The sequence below is a fragment of the Triticum urartu genome, chromosome 3A (genome assembly GCF_056163025.1).
Source record: "Triticum urartu cultivar PI428250 chromosome 3A, HENAU_Tu73, whole genome shotgun sequence".
Taxonomy (NCBI): domain Eukaryota; kingdom Viridiplantae; phylum Streptophyta; class Magnoliopsida; order Poales; family Poaceae; genus Triticum; species Triticum urartu.
In genome coordinates, this window is record NC_141875.1 from 390024814 (window position 1) to 390038236 (window position 13423).

Here is a 13423-nt window from a genome sequence, read left to right on the forward strand (position 1 = left end):
GTTGGTTTACCTTGTCTACATCATGTCATCTTGCTTAAGATGTTACTCCGTTCTTTATGAACTTAATACTCCAGATGCATGCTGGATAGCGGTCAATGTGTGGAGTAATAGTAGTAGATGCAGGCAGGAGTCGGTCTACTTGTCTTGGACATGATGCCTATATACATGATCATTGCCTTGGATATCGTTATAATTATTTGCTTTTCTATCAATTTCCCAACAGTCATTTGTTTACCCACCATATGCTATGTTCAAGAGAGAAGCCTCTAGTGAAAACTATGGCCCCCGGGTCTATTTTAATCATATATTAATATCCAAAAATCCCTTACTGTAATTTATTTACTTTTATTTTTTGTGTTTTTGTTTATCACTACGAGATTTGATCCTTGCAATTAACCGCCAAGTGATTGACAACCCCTTGGTTGCGTTGGGTGCAAGCATTTGTTATTTTGTGTGTAGGTACTGCTAACGAGGTGTTACATGGTTCTCCTACTGGATTGATAACCTTAGTTCTCAACTGAGAGAAATACTTATCTTTACTGTGTCGCTTCATCTATCCTCTTCGAGGAAATCCCAATACAGCTCACAAGTAGCAGGGGACCTAAGTTGTTTGTGATACATCCATTTTTGCATCATTGTTTTTAGTATTGGGGCTAGCTTTCTATTGGTCCACGTGTATCTTCCTCCACTCTTCAAATTTCCCTAAGAGACATGTTGGAGACAGTATTGTTGAATTTATGGATACGTGGCCAACATAAGATGTTGGTTCTTTTATTACCAACTTCGCGAATGAGATTGAAGTCGCCCCTAAGAACCACTGGGAGAGTGGTGTTGGAGATCTTGAGCTTGATCTCCTATAGACAATCTTCTATAAGTGAGTGATCAGCCGGATCGTAAACCATCTCAAGTTCCCAAAACTTGTCGACACGAGATGTTTTTTATGGTAGCGCTAAGGAAGTAGCGCCCAATGGACCAAGAAGAGACCTCGAGCAACTCCTTACTGATGCCCAATAGTAAACCACCGGAACGCCCCTTAGCTGACACCCACCGGCCACTGGCAGACGGTTTTTTATTGAGGAACAACCGAGAGCGAGTCAAAGAAAGTAAAGTCTGATGGTTTCTTAAAGGAGCAATGCTACACGCATGGGCTTTTTTTACTTAACTTTACGGGGGTGCTTAGCTGGGACAAATTGATTGGAAGAAAAAGGGATGAGGGGCCCACACCCATTGAAAATCAGGGGGCGGTAGAGATTAGTTAACGAAGATGGTTAGTAAAACCCCCGTATTAGTCCGTTGGTCTAGAATTTTCCTTCTTAAAGCGTGATGTAGTCGATTCTTTCCTGGGCGACATATTCCTTGAGCCGGGTTCGCCTCCCTGTGTGGTCAAACCCTTTGATGTTCGAGAAAGGATACCCACTAAAGGATTCCTTTGTGGAGACGCGCGCCTTGGTGCAAACTGACTTGGACTTTGTTTTAGGCGCGTTAGGCCCGACATCGTCATCACTCTCCACAGTCTCCACTAGATTTACTTCTAACCGAGTGTTGTGGGTGGGTGGGAGGGGGTGGAGGCCTCCCGAGCCTCCTTCATGGCAGCCTCGTCTGTCACCTTTCGGTGTGCTACTGCTCTCAGAGCATCTTGGGTGAGCTATTTAGCTCTGATGTTGTCAATAATATCCCTCAACGAACCTACACCCCTTCTAAGACCACACCAGTATCCCTAACGATCTTAGGAATTTGTGAATCGTCAAAAGAGCAGAACTGAGTAGTTGATGAAAGGGTTACCTGGTTTCTCCAAGTTTTTTCTGCGGTGAGTTGTTGATCGCACTTGAGTGAGGATAGTTCGTCAAGACTCTTCTTGAATCCATATTTTTTCGGTTGCATTACTATTGCATTTTTGTGTTTTTACCCCACATTCGAAACGGGCCTTCCATGCGACACTTTAATGAGTCAGACCAACCATTAATAGTAGCCCTTGACGACCCACGTCCCTTTCTAAAACAACACCTGCACCCCTAACGAGCTTAGAAATTTGTGAGTCGTCAAAAGAGTGTAGAACTGAGTAGTTGGGGAATGGTTTATCTGGTTTCTTGAAGTTGTTTCCTGCGGTGAGGTGTTGAGCACGCTTGAGGGAGGTAGTTCGTCGAGTCTCTTCTTGGACCCTTGGTTTTTCGGCTGCATTACTATTACACTGTGTTTTTCCCTACCCCACGGTTCAAATAGGCCCTCACTGCGACACCATGAATTGGACCAACAATTATAAGGATACTACAGTTTTCAATGTATTATGAGAATACTATAGTTTTTTTTACCATAGTTTAAATTACTGTGAGCTATTTGACAACCAAAGAAAACTGCAATATTAGTAGAAAGTATTCCCTAAACCACGGTATTTTCTCTGCATTGAAAAAACAACCATGGACCTCTTTTTTTTAAACATAGCACCTGAAAAAAGAGAGCCCACCCTTAGCCACCGCCGCGGCCTTGTCCCGACACGGACGCTATTTAATTGTGGCGACCCCTTATAAGCCGAGATTACGGCTTTCTCTACACTGGACGAACCTGCCGCTGATTGTGGAAACGGAATGTCCGAGCTGCTGAAGTTGGTTCAATCCAAAAACGGTAATCGATCGAGGTATGCATATCAGGTTAATGAGATCAGACGAATTCTGGCTCAAGAAAGGAACATTAGTCTAGCGAAGATTAGTAGACACATGAATGTGGCGATCGCGTACTTTGTTATATCAAAACTGTGGTTTTTAGTACCTATAAATTAAATTGCTGTAGTTTTCAATACTTTGATTTTTACAATACTTACTATCAAAGACAACCTAAACTATAATTAACGCGGTGATATGTACTGGAATGTACATCGTTATTAGTACTAAAGATAAAGAGCGAATAAGTGGCTAAGATTAAGCTTACACATAAGGATGTCAGCTCATGCCAAAACGTTGTTGTCTTTAGCTTTGGTGATAAGATGTGGTAATATCGTGGCCAGAGACAGCTGTAACCTGCCTGCAAACCATGGTTATGGTTAACTAACAGCGGAAGGAAAGACTGGTAACGCAATGATTGTCCTCGCACAAACTAGTAGTACAAGGTGCCATCGATCGTGAAAGGCAACGAGGCTTTCCCGGTAGGAATGCAGCAAGTGGAGATCCTCTTCATTTTCACGTACCACAGGGAACACGCAGGTATGTACGTATACGTATACATATAATAATAATAACATTTATTTTTTACATAGTAATACGTATCACATTTATATCATAAAAATCATAGCACTTTTTTTTTATTTACAATAAGAGCGCCGCCGTGTATCCATATGTCCATTGGACAGGTATCATTTTCTTTCACCCAAGGGTGACCTGGCCTCCACCGCCAGAGAGCCTCCTTCCGCCGTCGTCCTCTGGCGGCTCCCCTCTGCCGACAAGGTCGTCGGGGGTGAGGGGGATCGTCGGATCCATGCTTGTTGATCGTTTTAAGCATTAGTAGCCCAGGGTTAGGGCTGTTCATCGTCTTGGCTCTCTGCGACGGTGATGGCGACACCGAATAAAAAAAAACTTCGGATCCTTCTTCTACGAGGCGCTCCGCGTTGGGGTTAGATTTGGAAACCAGTCTGTTCAAGTAAGGGTGGTGCGATGGCGGCGACATCCTCATGATGGACATGTGTTCTCGGACTGCGCCAGTGCAACGATGTTTGCTCCAGAGTCAACGCGGAGCTTGAAAGGTAGTTCAGAAACAGACGCAGATTGTGGCCTGCATCGGCGACATCTAGAAGATGGTGGATCGTGGCAAGGAGGTATGGTTTCCTCCTCTTACGTCTTAGTCATGCAGGGGGAGCCAGCTCTGGAGTTCGACGGAGTGTCCGAAGTGTTGCTTTGCTATGATTCGTTCAACGGCAATGGCTTTGCCTCCATTGACGAGCCACCTTGGAGGCCCACAAAGCTGCATATCAGCGATGGAGCCACGTCAAGCTCGGATGTGGTGGTGATCCGTCATTTTTTCCTTTAGTGACTGTTGTGGTGGTGTCAAAGATAGGTTACGGACGTTGGTGTCAAACTAAGAAGTTTCTTCGGTCTTGTTTATAATTTTACGTTTTGACTGATGTTCCTTTGCGCAAAGGCTAGCGTTCTATTTTTTTAGTTTTGTCACGTGACTTATATCTATCCATATAAATGAGACTTATTATCCTGAAAGAAAGACACATAGTACTAGCAATTTTCTTTTTATTTCGAGAGACAGAGAGAGGACAATGCGACAACCCGATTGCTCCATCCATCCATGTTTTCGTCGTCGCGGCGAGGGCAGGGCAGTCGGTCCCGGCAACGGCAACCGATGACGCCAAGAATGACTACATCATAAATCGGGAAACCATTTTCTTTTGCTTTCTTCCTTTCCTCTCGGTTGTCGTATGCGCCCCCGCCCCCGCCCCCACCACCCTCCTCCCCTCCCAATCTCCCTTTCTTATTGGCCATTTCGCCCCATGAAACCCCAAACCCTCGCCGGCCTCGCCACACCCGCCGCGTAGCACCGCACCATCGCGCCACCCCCCTCGCCGTCGCCGGGGAACCCCGCCACCGATCCCGCCCCGCCTCCTCCCAACCGCGCCCGCGCCCACGCGTCCGATCCAACCCTACACGATGAACGGGGCAGCGGCGCCCGAGCCCACGGAGGCCCCGGCCCCGTCCCCCCAGGTGCCGCTCGACTGGAGGTTCTCGCAGGTCTTTGGCGAGCGTGGCGCCGGCGAGGACGTCCAGGATGGTACCGATCGACCCCTCTCTGCCCTCTATTCTCCCTCCTTTTGGTTTCTTCGTCGCTGGTACCAGCTGGATCTTAGTGTTTCTCTGCTCCCGAGCTGTGTATGAGGCTAGGAGCCGTGAATGGATGCTTATCATGCGATGTCTGGGGGATTCCTGCGCGGATCGACCCACGAACTCGCCCGCTGTAGAGGTGGCTTCGGATATCTTGTGCCAAAGCTCGATGCTTTGGTACTGGGGACGTGGGATTTGTTGCTTCGTCTCCTCCAGATCAGTGATGCATCCTGTTGTTTATGCTGTGTAGGTAGTTTTCACTAGTACCTACATGTGTAGGCACCGTGCCATTCTGTGGAGCAGTCAAGGTCTTTCCATCAGGGCATCTCCAACAGTTTGTATGTTAGTTTGTTGGTAAAATATGCCATGTCATCAACCAACACCTTAACATACAACAACTCCAATGGGTTGTATCTAGTTTGCCCAATAGGATGTGAGATAATAAATAAGGTGCTCTCTCATTCTACATTGGAGCTTGTGTAAGGGGTGTTGGTTCATGTACATACAACCTTCCCCTCTTTCCTCATTTATTGTATGACACATCATCAAAAATCCTATGTAGCAAATTCTACCAACAACTATCTTACAACCATTGGAGATGCCCTTATTGGGTAGAGCAGTGTGTCATATAGGAGTCAAGCTGAATACCATAAGTTGGGCTGTATATATGTAATTATCACGGTTGCGTGTTTAGGTTGACAATTAACTCTGGCCAGACAAATGCATTTTGTCGTGCAGCGAGTGTCGAACAATCATGATTGTCTGTTCTTGTCGTTCTGTAAGCTTAGTGCTATGAAATAGGATGCTACAATAGAGCTTGGGTTTGGGCGTACGCCTTATTATTTCTTGAAACAGTAGGCAGATGATTAAAAAAAATATCCAAACACAGAATTCATGATTTTCAGGCAAAGATGGACATGCACTGGAACATGTATGAATGGATTTAGTTTCTGTTCATTTTCATTTTTATACTTGATTATTGTTCGTCTATCCCAATCTAGCTTGCTGCAGTGTCACTTGGCATACACCTAAAAGGTCAAACCCTTTTTAGGGAAAAGAAGGTCAAGCTCTTGATAGAACATGAAACTGTTGCTTTGTTCTTCAATCTTAATTGCTAATTTCACTATCTGCTTCTGATTGTCATATCTGTGAATCACATGGATTTTTAAATGCTTGGTCATGTCCATTATGTTGGTCTGTAGCCCTAACACCTAGTTTAACACAATCACTTAGTTTTGGTTAATGTTGATCCTCAGTCTTTTTATTGTTTTGCTCAGCTGAATTAAACTTGTTATGAGTCAATCTACTGCTTCAGTGGTGGTGCTAGAACAAAACCCTGTGGGGCCAATTTCTACAAAAGCTTCCACACTTGATGGAGTTTGGTGTGTATATGAGCATATGAGCATGGTGGCAATGTTCTCAAAAACCTGTGATGCCAATTGATCACACAGCTCATGTAACACTGACACTCTACTGCTTTCAAGTTACTGAAGGCTTGCAAACACTTGATGAAAACAGTGCTATTCTTGGCACCTTTTCCTCCTGTTGCATCTTGGCTTTTAACCTTGTTTTTCTATGTGCTTGTTAGTCATGAAATTAATAAGTATGTATGATTGCATGCTATTATACATGTTTATCCCCAATGCTTCTTGTATGACCAAACTATAGGCTGCCATAATATGGTATGTCTTCATTATTAACTTAATCTTACTGTTTTTTCGTATTGTTCTCTGCAGTTGACATCATCTCGGCAATAGAGTTCAATAAATCAGGACATCATCTTGCCACTGGAGACAGAGGTGGCCGAGTTGTTTTGTTTGAAAGGACAGATGCCAAAGATGTATGTACATAGAACTGACTTGTGTTTTGTGATTAAAAAAAAATCAAAGGATGCATGTACTTCTGGGATTTTATTGTTGTGCTCCGATGGCTGAACATTTTCTGTCTGTTTTTGTTTAGCACGTCTCTAGAAAAGATGCTGAGAAAGCCGATTATTCTATCAGCAGGCATCCAGAATTTCGTTACAAAACTGAGTTTCAAAGCCATGAACCAGAGGTATACCTTTATGAGAACTGTTAAGTGCAGCATTAGTTTTGTGAAGTACCTATTTGACCAAGCGGTCTTGTTATGGAAATAGTTTGATTACCTTAAAAGCTTGGAAATTGAAGAGAAGATTAACAAGATAAAGTGGTGCCAAGAAACGAATGGCGCATCGTTTCTCCTGTCCACGAATGACAAAACGATCAAGTTTTGGAAGGTATGCTTTATTGAACAATAACTGGACATTTCCTCTTAAAGTCAACTGCTCCACACCTTCTAGCTTGCAATTTCTTGAAAACCTTTTGTAGTCAATCTGCTAATGTAAACAACCCTATGATGTTTTTTAGTTTGTCTGCTTGGTGTACATTTTTGCTTCATGTACATATGTCTGTGCAGCCTATTGATGATTTTATTTTGTTTTATGTTTACATTTTACACATTTCTCTGTGTGAATACGTTTTTGGTTACTTTATTTACCTACTCTTTTGAAGGTCTATTTACTATTTGCATAGTAAGGTGCAACTGAGAAAGAATTTGTGCTTAATGAAGCTAACTTGTATAGGTCCAAGAAAAGAAGGTTAAAAAAATATGTGAGATGAATATGAACCCTTCAAATGCTCCTGCAAATGGTAGCCCTGCTGGCAGTACTATGTGTGGTTCAAGCGCACGTACTCCAAATGGTGGAATTTTGAAGCCTGGTGGACTTCCTTTACTTCGCCTGCCTGTGGTAGTTGTACTCAACTCAAATCTGAAGAATTATTTTTTGAACTTATCAGACACTACCATCGTGTTAATTTCTGATCTTCTTGTTGAGCTGAACATGATCTTCATATGATTCTCAGTCTGATACCTGTCCTTGATTTTACCTGTATCTTCTTGATTTACTACATTTACCTAACCATTCCTATACAACAGGTAACAAGCCAGGAAACAAGTCTCGCTGCAAATTGCCGTAGAGTCTATGCTCATGCACATGACTACCATATCAATTCCATTTCAAATAACAGGTCTTGGACATTACTGATGCTTAACAATTAGTTGTACCGTAGTTAATATTACAAAGTTGACTTGCAAACCTTACAAGCTCATGACGCTAACTTTGGAAGTATGGGTAAAGTTCACCCGAGTTGTTCTGCATAATACACATTTATTTAGTCTTCATATATAGAGTTAATTATATACATGCAGGATTATACCTACGAAAAATCATGCAGTGATATGATTAAATGTCCTCCAAACTAGTGTGGTGCATGTCTGTTCATAAATTTGCATCTTTTTTTGCTGGTGCACATAGTCTAACATGATGTACATATGTGCTTGTTTTCCGACTTGCTCAAGTACCTAAATAAAGTCACCCACCCTTGCATGTACAAACATAATTCTCTTTTAATGCATGATCTCCCACTTTCAAGGTAGTCACCGGGAGTATATACTTTACTGTTGTGCACCTCATGTACGTTCATTCAGCTTAGCTAAAATCTGTTCGTTTTTATGCAGTGACATAAATTGCTTCTTGTTCTTTCCTTCGCAGTGATGGTGAGACATTTATATCAGCAGATGATTTGCGGATAAATCTTTGGAATTTGGAAATTAGCAATCAAAGTTTCAACATTGTTGACGTTAAACCAACGAACATGGAGGATCTCACCGGTATAACTTCCAATCTACAAACTCTCAGCTGTGCTTTCTAGAAGCATGCTTTGTATAGCTAAAGCTATATGTTCGAGAACAAAAACATTTATAGCCTCAACTCACTTGGTTAGAAAAAGATACCCTCCCATACAGCTATGATTGACTAGTTTAGTCCTCGTGTCATATACTGCAGCTACAAGTGTTTATACGGTCCTGAGTCATCGGAACATTATTTCTTTAGATGAAAATAACGAAATATTGGACTAAAATTGGTTTTAGGTGAAATGGATGCATAGTTCTTACTTCTAACACGGGTTGTAGGTGTTAGAGGTCTATCCTAATTGACCTTTGTATTTACATGTTCTTCAAGTTTTTGAGGTGATATCTGTTTGCTTAACATGTCTCTGGCAGTTACGTTTTTGTTCTGTAAATCTGCAGAGGTTATAACATCTGCGGAGTTCCACCCTTCTCACTGTAATACACTGGCATATAGTAGCTCAAAGGGCTCCATTCGACTCGTTGACCTGCGGCAATCAGCTCTTTGTGATACTCACTCCAAACTGTGAGCTTCCATTTGACTTGTTCCTTTTAATATTTCAATATTCAGTACTATGTTTAGAAGAACAAACAGTGGACATTGATTTGTTAGCACTGTCTCAAATTGATCATCTTAAAGTTGCCTTTTGCTCTTGTAGCTTTGAGCAGCATGAGGCCCCAGGTTCAAGATCCTTTTTTACTGAGATTATAGCCTCAATTTCTGACATAAAGTTCTCCATGGATGGGAGACATATTCTGAGTCGTGACTACATGACTTTGAAGGTCTCTTTCTGAAATTTCTTTGCGCGACTGCTCTAAGTTCCATAATCAATTCATTTGTTGACCCCCACCCTGCACTTTGTTTCCTCAATTAAAATGAAAGTAGTTGATTGCATTGTAATCCCTGATACAGTATAACCAAGTTAACATGTCTACTGTAGAGATATTTTTATTTTCTTTGTAAGCTGATATTGAAGATCAACCCGTAGGTTCTGATTGAGGTGACCCTTTATATATACACAATTCACTCTTCACAAATCAATCATAGTCATACAATCACCAATGTGCCATCACTCTGTCTATCTTTGTAATGCTTAAATTATTTCTTGTACTTAGTAGTTCGTTTCATCATTGAAGCTGCTGCTCTATAGAACTTAGGTAGTATACTACTACATTTAGCTATGTAAGCGTTATCTATCTGCAGTAACCCAGTAGCAATCATATTGCAAACAGTTCTATTTTGGTGCTTTTCCACGATTAGATTGTTTATCTCCTATTACAGCTATGGGATGTTAATATGGATTCTGGTCCAGTTGCAACGTTCCAGGTTCACGAGTACCTAAGGCCTAAGGTAATTTCTCCGATGTTAAGATCCATGATTTGATAGTTCTTTGAGGATGATGAGCAACTCATATTTCTCTGGAGTAACTCTATTTCACGTGTTTTCTTAAACTGCAGTTATGTGATTTATATGAAAATGACTCGATTTTTGACAAATTTGAATGTTGTCAAAGTGGTGATGGGTTGCGAGTAGCAACTGGTTCTTACAGGTAAGTTGGTATGCTCAGCTCCGTTGTAGCACAACTTAGTTTCCTTCATGGAATTAATGGTTCGTTAATCTGTGTTCCTTCAGCAATATTTTCCGAGTGTTCAATTGTGGTGCTGGTGGCAGCGAGGTGACAACGCTTGAAGCAACTCGAAACCCCACAAGGTAATTCCTCTTTTCACATCATATAAATCAGTGTATGTTCGCTGCTACTATGCGTGCTTGTGAAATTGATTGTTTGTTTACCAATGGTTGCTAAAATAATATACCATGGTGCTAGGGCTTCTTGATTCCATCATTTTTCCTACTTTTGCAGAAGGCAGATTCAGAATCCCGCACGGCCTGCGAGATCTCTAGGTAGTCTGACAAGGGTTGTTAGACGAGGTTAGCTTCATTGCAGCTATTTATGCTTAGTACTTGAGCTGCAGAGGCTTTTCATTGCAGCTATTTATATTGTAAATCTTATGCAGGTGCAGAGAACACCGGAATAGATGCGAACGGGAACTCCTACGACTTAAGCACAAAACTGCTCCATTTGGCATGGCACCCGTTCGAAAATTTAATTGCCTGTGCTGCAGCCAACAGCTTGTACATGTACTATGCGTAAAACACGGGAAATGAGCGAAGGGAGAGTATTTTTTGGTAGCTGCTCCCGGCGAGAAGAGGAGTTACATTATCCCTGGTGCGGCAAATCAGGGAGATGGTGTATTTTGGGCCAGTCACATGCTGTTCTTTTGAGTTCCATATATAGAGCTGTCCAAGAGTCCAAGAGGAAGTGACTGGATCATTCCCGGGAAGCAGCTTGATTCTGATTATTTTTTATTTTATAGGGGAAAGGCCTGTCTTTCCCCTATAGGTTCATTTAGGTTTTAAGATAAGATTCTGGTTCACCATTTGGAAGGAACAAAACTTTTGGGCATCTCCAGTAGATGACAAGGGGATGACCTGCAGTTGTGATGGAATCGTGGGGCTTGTAACATCAGGGGCATTCATGTTTTTGATAATTTTCTATTTCAATAGTGACCTTTCTCATTCCTCCCGGCGTCACTACAGACACCGTGCTATATGGAAACTGCTGTCTACTGCACATGTTCTGCGATGTCCATTTGTTGCGTGAGCAGAAAAGCTATGTGAGTGACATGTTTTATTTCTTGCATCACTAACAAATACTGATATCATCCTGTAGGCTTGTTTCTTTATACCTCAAATGCCTTCAAAAGTACAAGCATTTGAAATTAAATTCATTCTGGAGGTAATTTATCAGGGCAGATGTGCTGATGGTAGAAGCCCTTGCTCTCAAGTTTGGTTTAACTCTGGCGCCAAGGGCGGGATGTAATCGCCTTATTATTAACTTAGATAACCTGGAGGTAGTTTATACTATGCAGGATGGAGGACAATCAGCGGGTGTGGCAGCAGCAATCTTTGACGATTGTTTTCATTACGCTTGTGATTTTAGTATTACTAGATTTGAACATTGTAATAGAGAAGCAAATAAAGTAGCTCACGAGCTTGCTAAATTAGCTAGATTTTCTTTGACTTCTGTCTGGTTTGAGGAACCTGTAGATGAAATTGTAATGATCCTCATGAACGATGTACTTTCTATATCTAATAAATAAAGTCTCAATATTTTTCAAAAAATAATAATTCCTATGAGTTCGAAAGTGAGTTTTTTTTCTTTTTGAGAAAATCCAAAAAGGGATCGGCATTTTCTCTCTCTCTAGAGATCAAGAGATTCTCATACCCGTACGTGGAAGATGGATTGATGGAATGACTATATCAATGCTACAAAAAGGATGTAAGAGATGAGATCAACCACGTGACATGTGGTAAGCAATTCAAACTAATCCAAAAAAAAGATACAAACAGACTAGTTGCACGGGAAAGTTTTCTTATATGCAGGAAGGACGACATTGTCTACATTTTCAAAACCGAGGTGGTCTACGACAGAAGAGCGGCCGTGTGGTGACACCGTTTAGGAGAAGTTTCGTTGAGCCAGTTTCAAGCCGGTGACCGGAGATGCCGTGCAACTCAGATGACCTGAGGTGCAACCAAGCTTGAAGATCGCTTTAGGGGCTACTGTCGGCGTCCCGATCGAGGGGGTCCTCGCCATGTCGATTCCCGACTGGGTAGGTCGTGACGCCCCTAAGTCGGTTTTGTCTTGGGCCACTTTGGACGACCCATAGCTCTTTACATGGAGATTCTGGAAGACTTGGAGTACAATCCGAAGATATCAGAGCTGTGGAGGACTCTGTGACAGAGTCGATTTCGACAGATCTTGGGTAGGGGGTCCCGAGCTAGTAGCCTAGATGCGATGGTAACAGGGACACATGATTTAGCAAGGTTCGGGCTCTCCGAGGAGATAAAACCTCACGTCCTCCTTATGTTGTACTCCCCCTATAAAAAATATAGAAGCGTTTAGATCACTACTTTAGTGATCTAAACGCTCTTATATTTATTTACAGGGGGAGTATTGATTTGGGATGGAACACAAAGCACAAGTTGATCTACCATGAGATCGATGATTTCATCAACGAGCCGTGTCCCCTGGTTTATATAGATACGGGGGGTGGCTAGGGTTATAGCAAGGTCGACCATGTATAAGTTAATTGTGTTGTAGACGACATCTAAGTCTTGGAGTAGGCGCCAAGTCTTCAGAAGTATTCCTTCTTCAAGCCATGGGCCGCCTTGATGTGGTCCGCTAGTGAACCGACATGGGGTCCTCGGCCGGGCCCACCTGTCCGGGAGACAACATGGTGAGTGACCCCAATTCCAAGACACCATCAGTAGCACCTAAACTAGTCTTCAAATTTGGAGATGTTCCTCGGATCTTTCGAGCTCTTCTTCGTTTTGGGTCGTCGTTCTTGAAAACTGCTTCAACGAATTCCCCCCGCGTCCGATGTCTTGTTCGTCCAAATGTATCCGAAGAGTTATCGCGCCCTCTCTACATTTCCCAGTAAGTTCTTCGTCATCTCCTCGCCGAGTTGGATACCGGAAAATTTTCTGCGTAGCTTTTCCTTAGTTGCTAAGTATTCCCGCGCTTGACCCGTGATGATAGCCTAGCCTGGTTCTGACAGCACAGACCAGTCTCTTCTATCAAACCATGTGGCTATGCGACGCCACTGACTGTCGGTCAATATAGCGTGTGTGAGTGCATTGTGCCCCTACCTTTGTCACGTCTTATCTTAAAGAGATTGTGTGCCTTGATATGGTCATTTAATCAACCGCCCTCACAATTCATGCGCGTGATGATCCCGCCGTCGCTTCACGTTTACCACTGCCTATAAAATGCCAAGGGTAAGGGGGAGCCAAGTTTACGCTCCCATTCCTTCTAGCTCTTGTCTTCTTCATCATGCTC

The 13423-nt window shown here is 42.6% G+C and overlaps 1 protein-coding gene across 2 annotated transcripts; it reads left to right on the forward strand.

The window, feature by feature from the left end:
• Positions 1–4448: 4448 nt before the first annotated feature.
• On the forward strand, positions 4449–11100 carry LOC125544117 (serine/threonine protein phosphatase 2A 55 kDa regulatory subunit B beta isoform). 2 transcript variants are annotated; one of them, XM_048707693.2, is made up of 14 exons: positions 4449–4764; positions 6551–6654; positions 6774–6869; positions 6952–7071; positions 7417–7581; positions 7770–7861; positions 8386–8504; positions 8925–9048; positions 9182–9305; positions 9805–9873; positions 9981–10072; positions 10156–10233; positions 10385–10452; positions 10539–11100. In XM_048707693.2, exons 1-14 carry the CDS (start codon positions 4644–4646, stop codon positions 10673–10675), a joined length of 1509 nt encoding a protein of 502 aa, XP_048563650.1. In that variant the 5' UTR covers positions 4449–4643; the 3' UTR covers positions 10676–11100. The 2 variants fall into 2 exon arrangements, with proteins under 2 accessions (XP_048563650.1, XP_048563649.1); XM_048707692.2 differs by having other exon boundaries at positions 4450–4764; positions 7417–7584.
• The last annotated feature ends 2323 nt before the right edge of the window (positions 11101–13423 follow it).

What these genes read in the sequence shown, in the direction of transcription:
- LOC125544117 (XM_048707692.2), top strand. Translation starts at nt 4,644, where the DNA reads ATGAACGGGGCAGCGGCGCCCGAGCCCACGGAGGCCCCGGCCCCGTCC. An exon ending in AAACGATCAAGTTTTGGAAG is followed by an intron (nt 7,072 to 7,416) that starts GTATGCTTTATT and finishes TAACTTGTATAG; the next exon opens with GTCCAAGAAAAGAAGGTTAA. An exon ending in GACAAGGGTTGTTAGACGAG is followed by an intron (nt 10,453 to 10,538) that starts GTTAGCTTCATT and finishes AATCTTATGCAG; the next exon opens with GTGCAGAGAACACCGGAATA.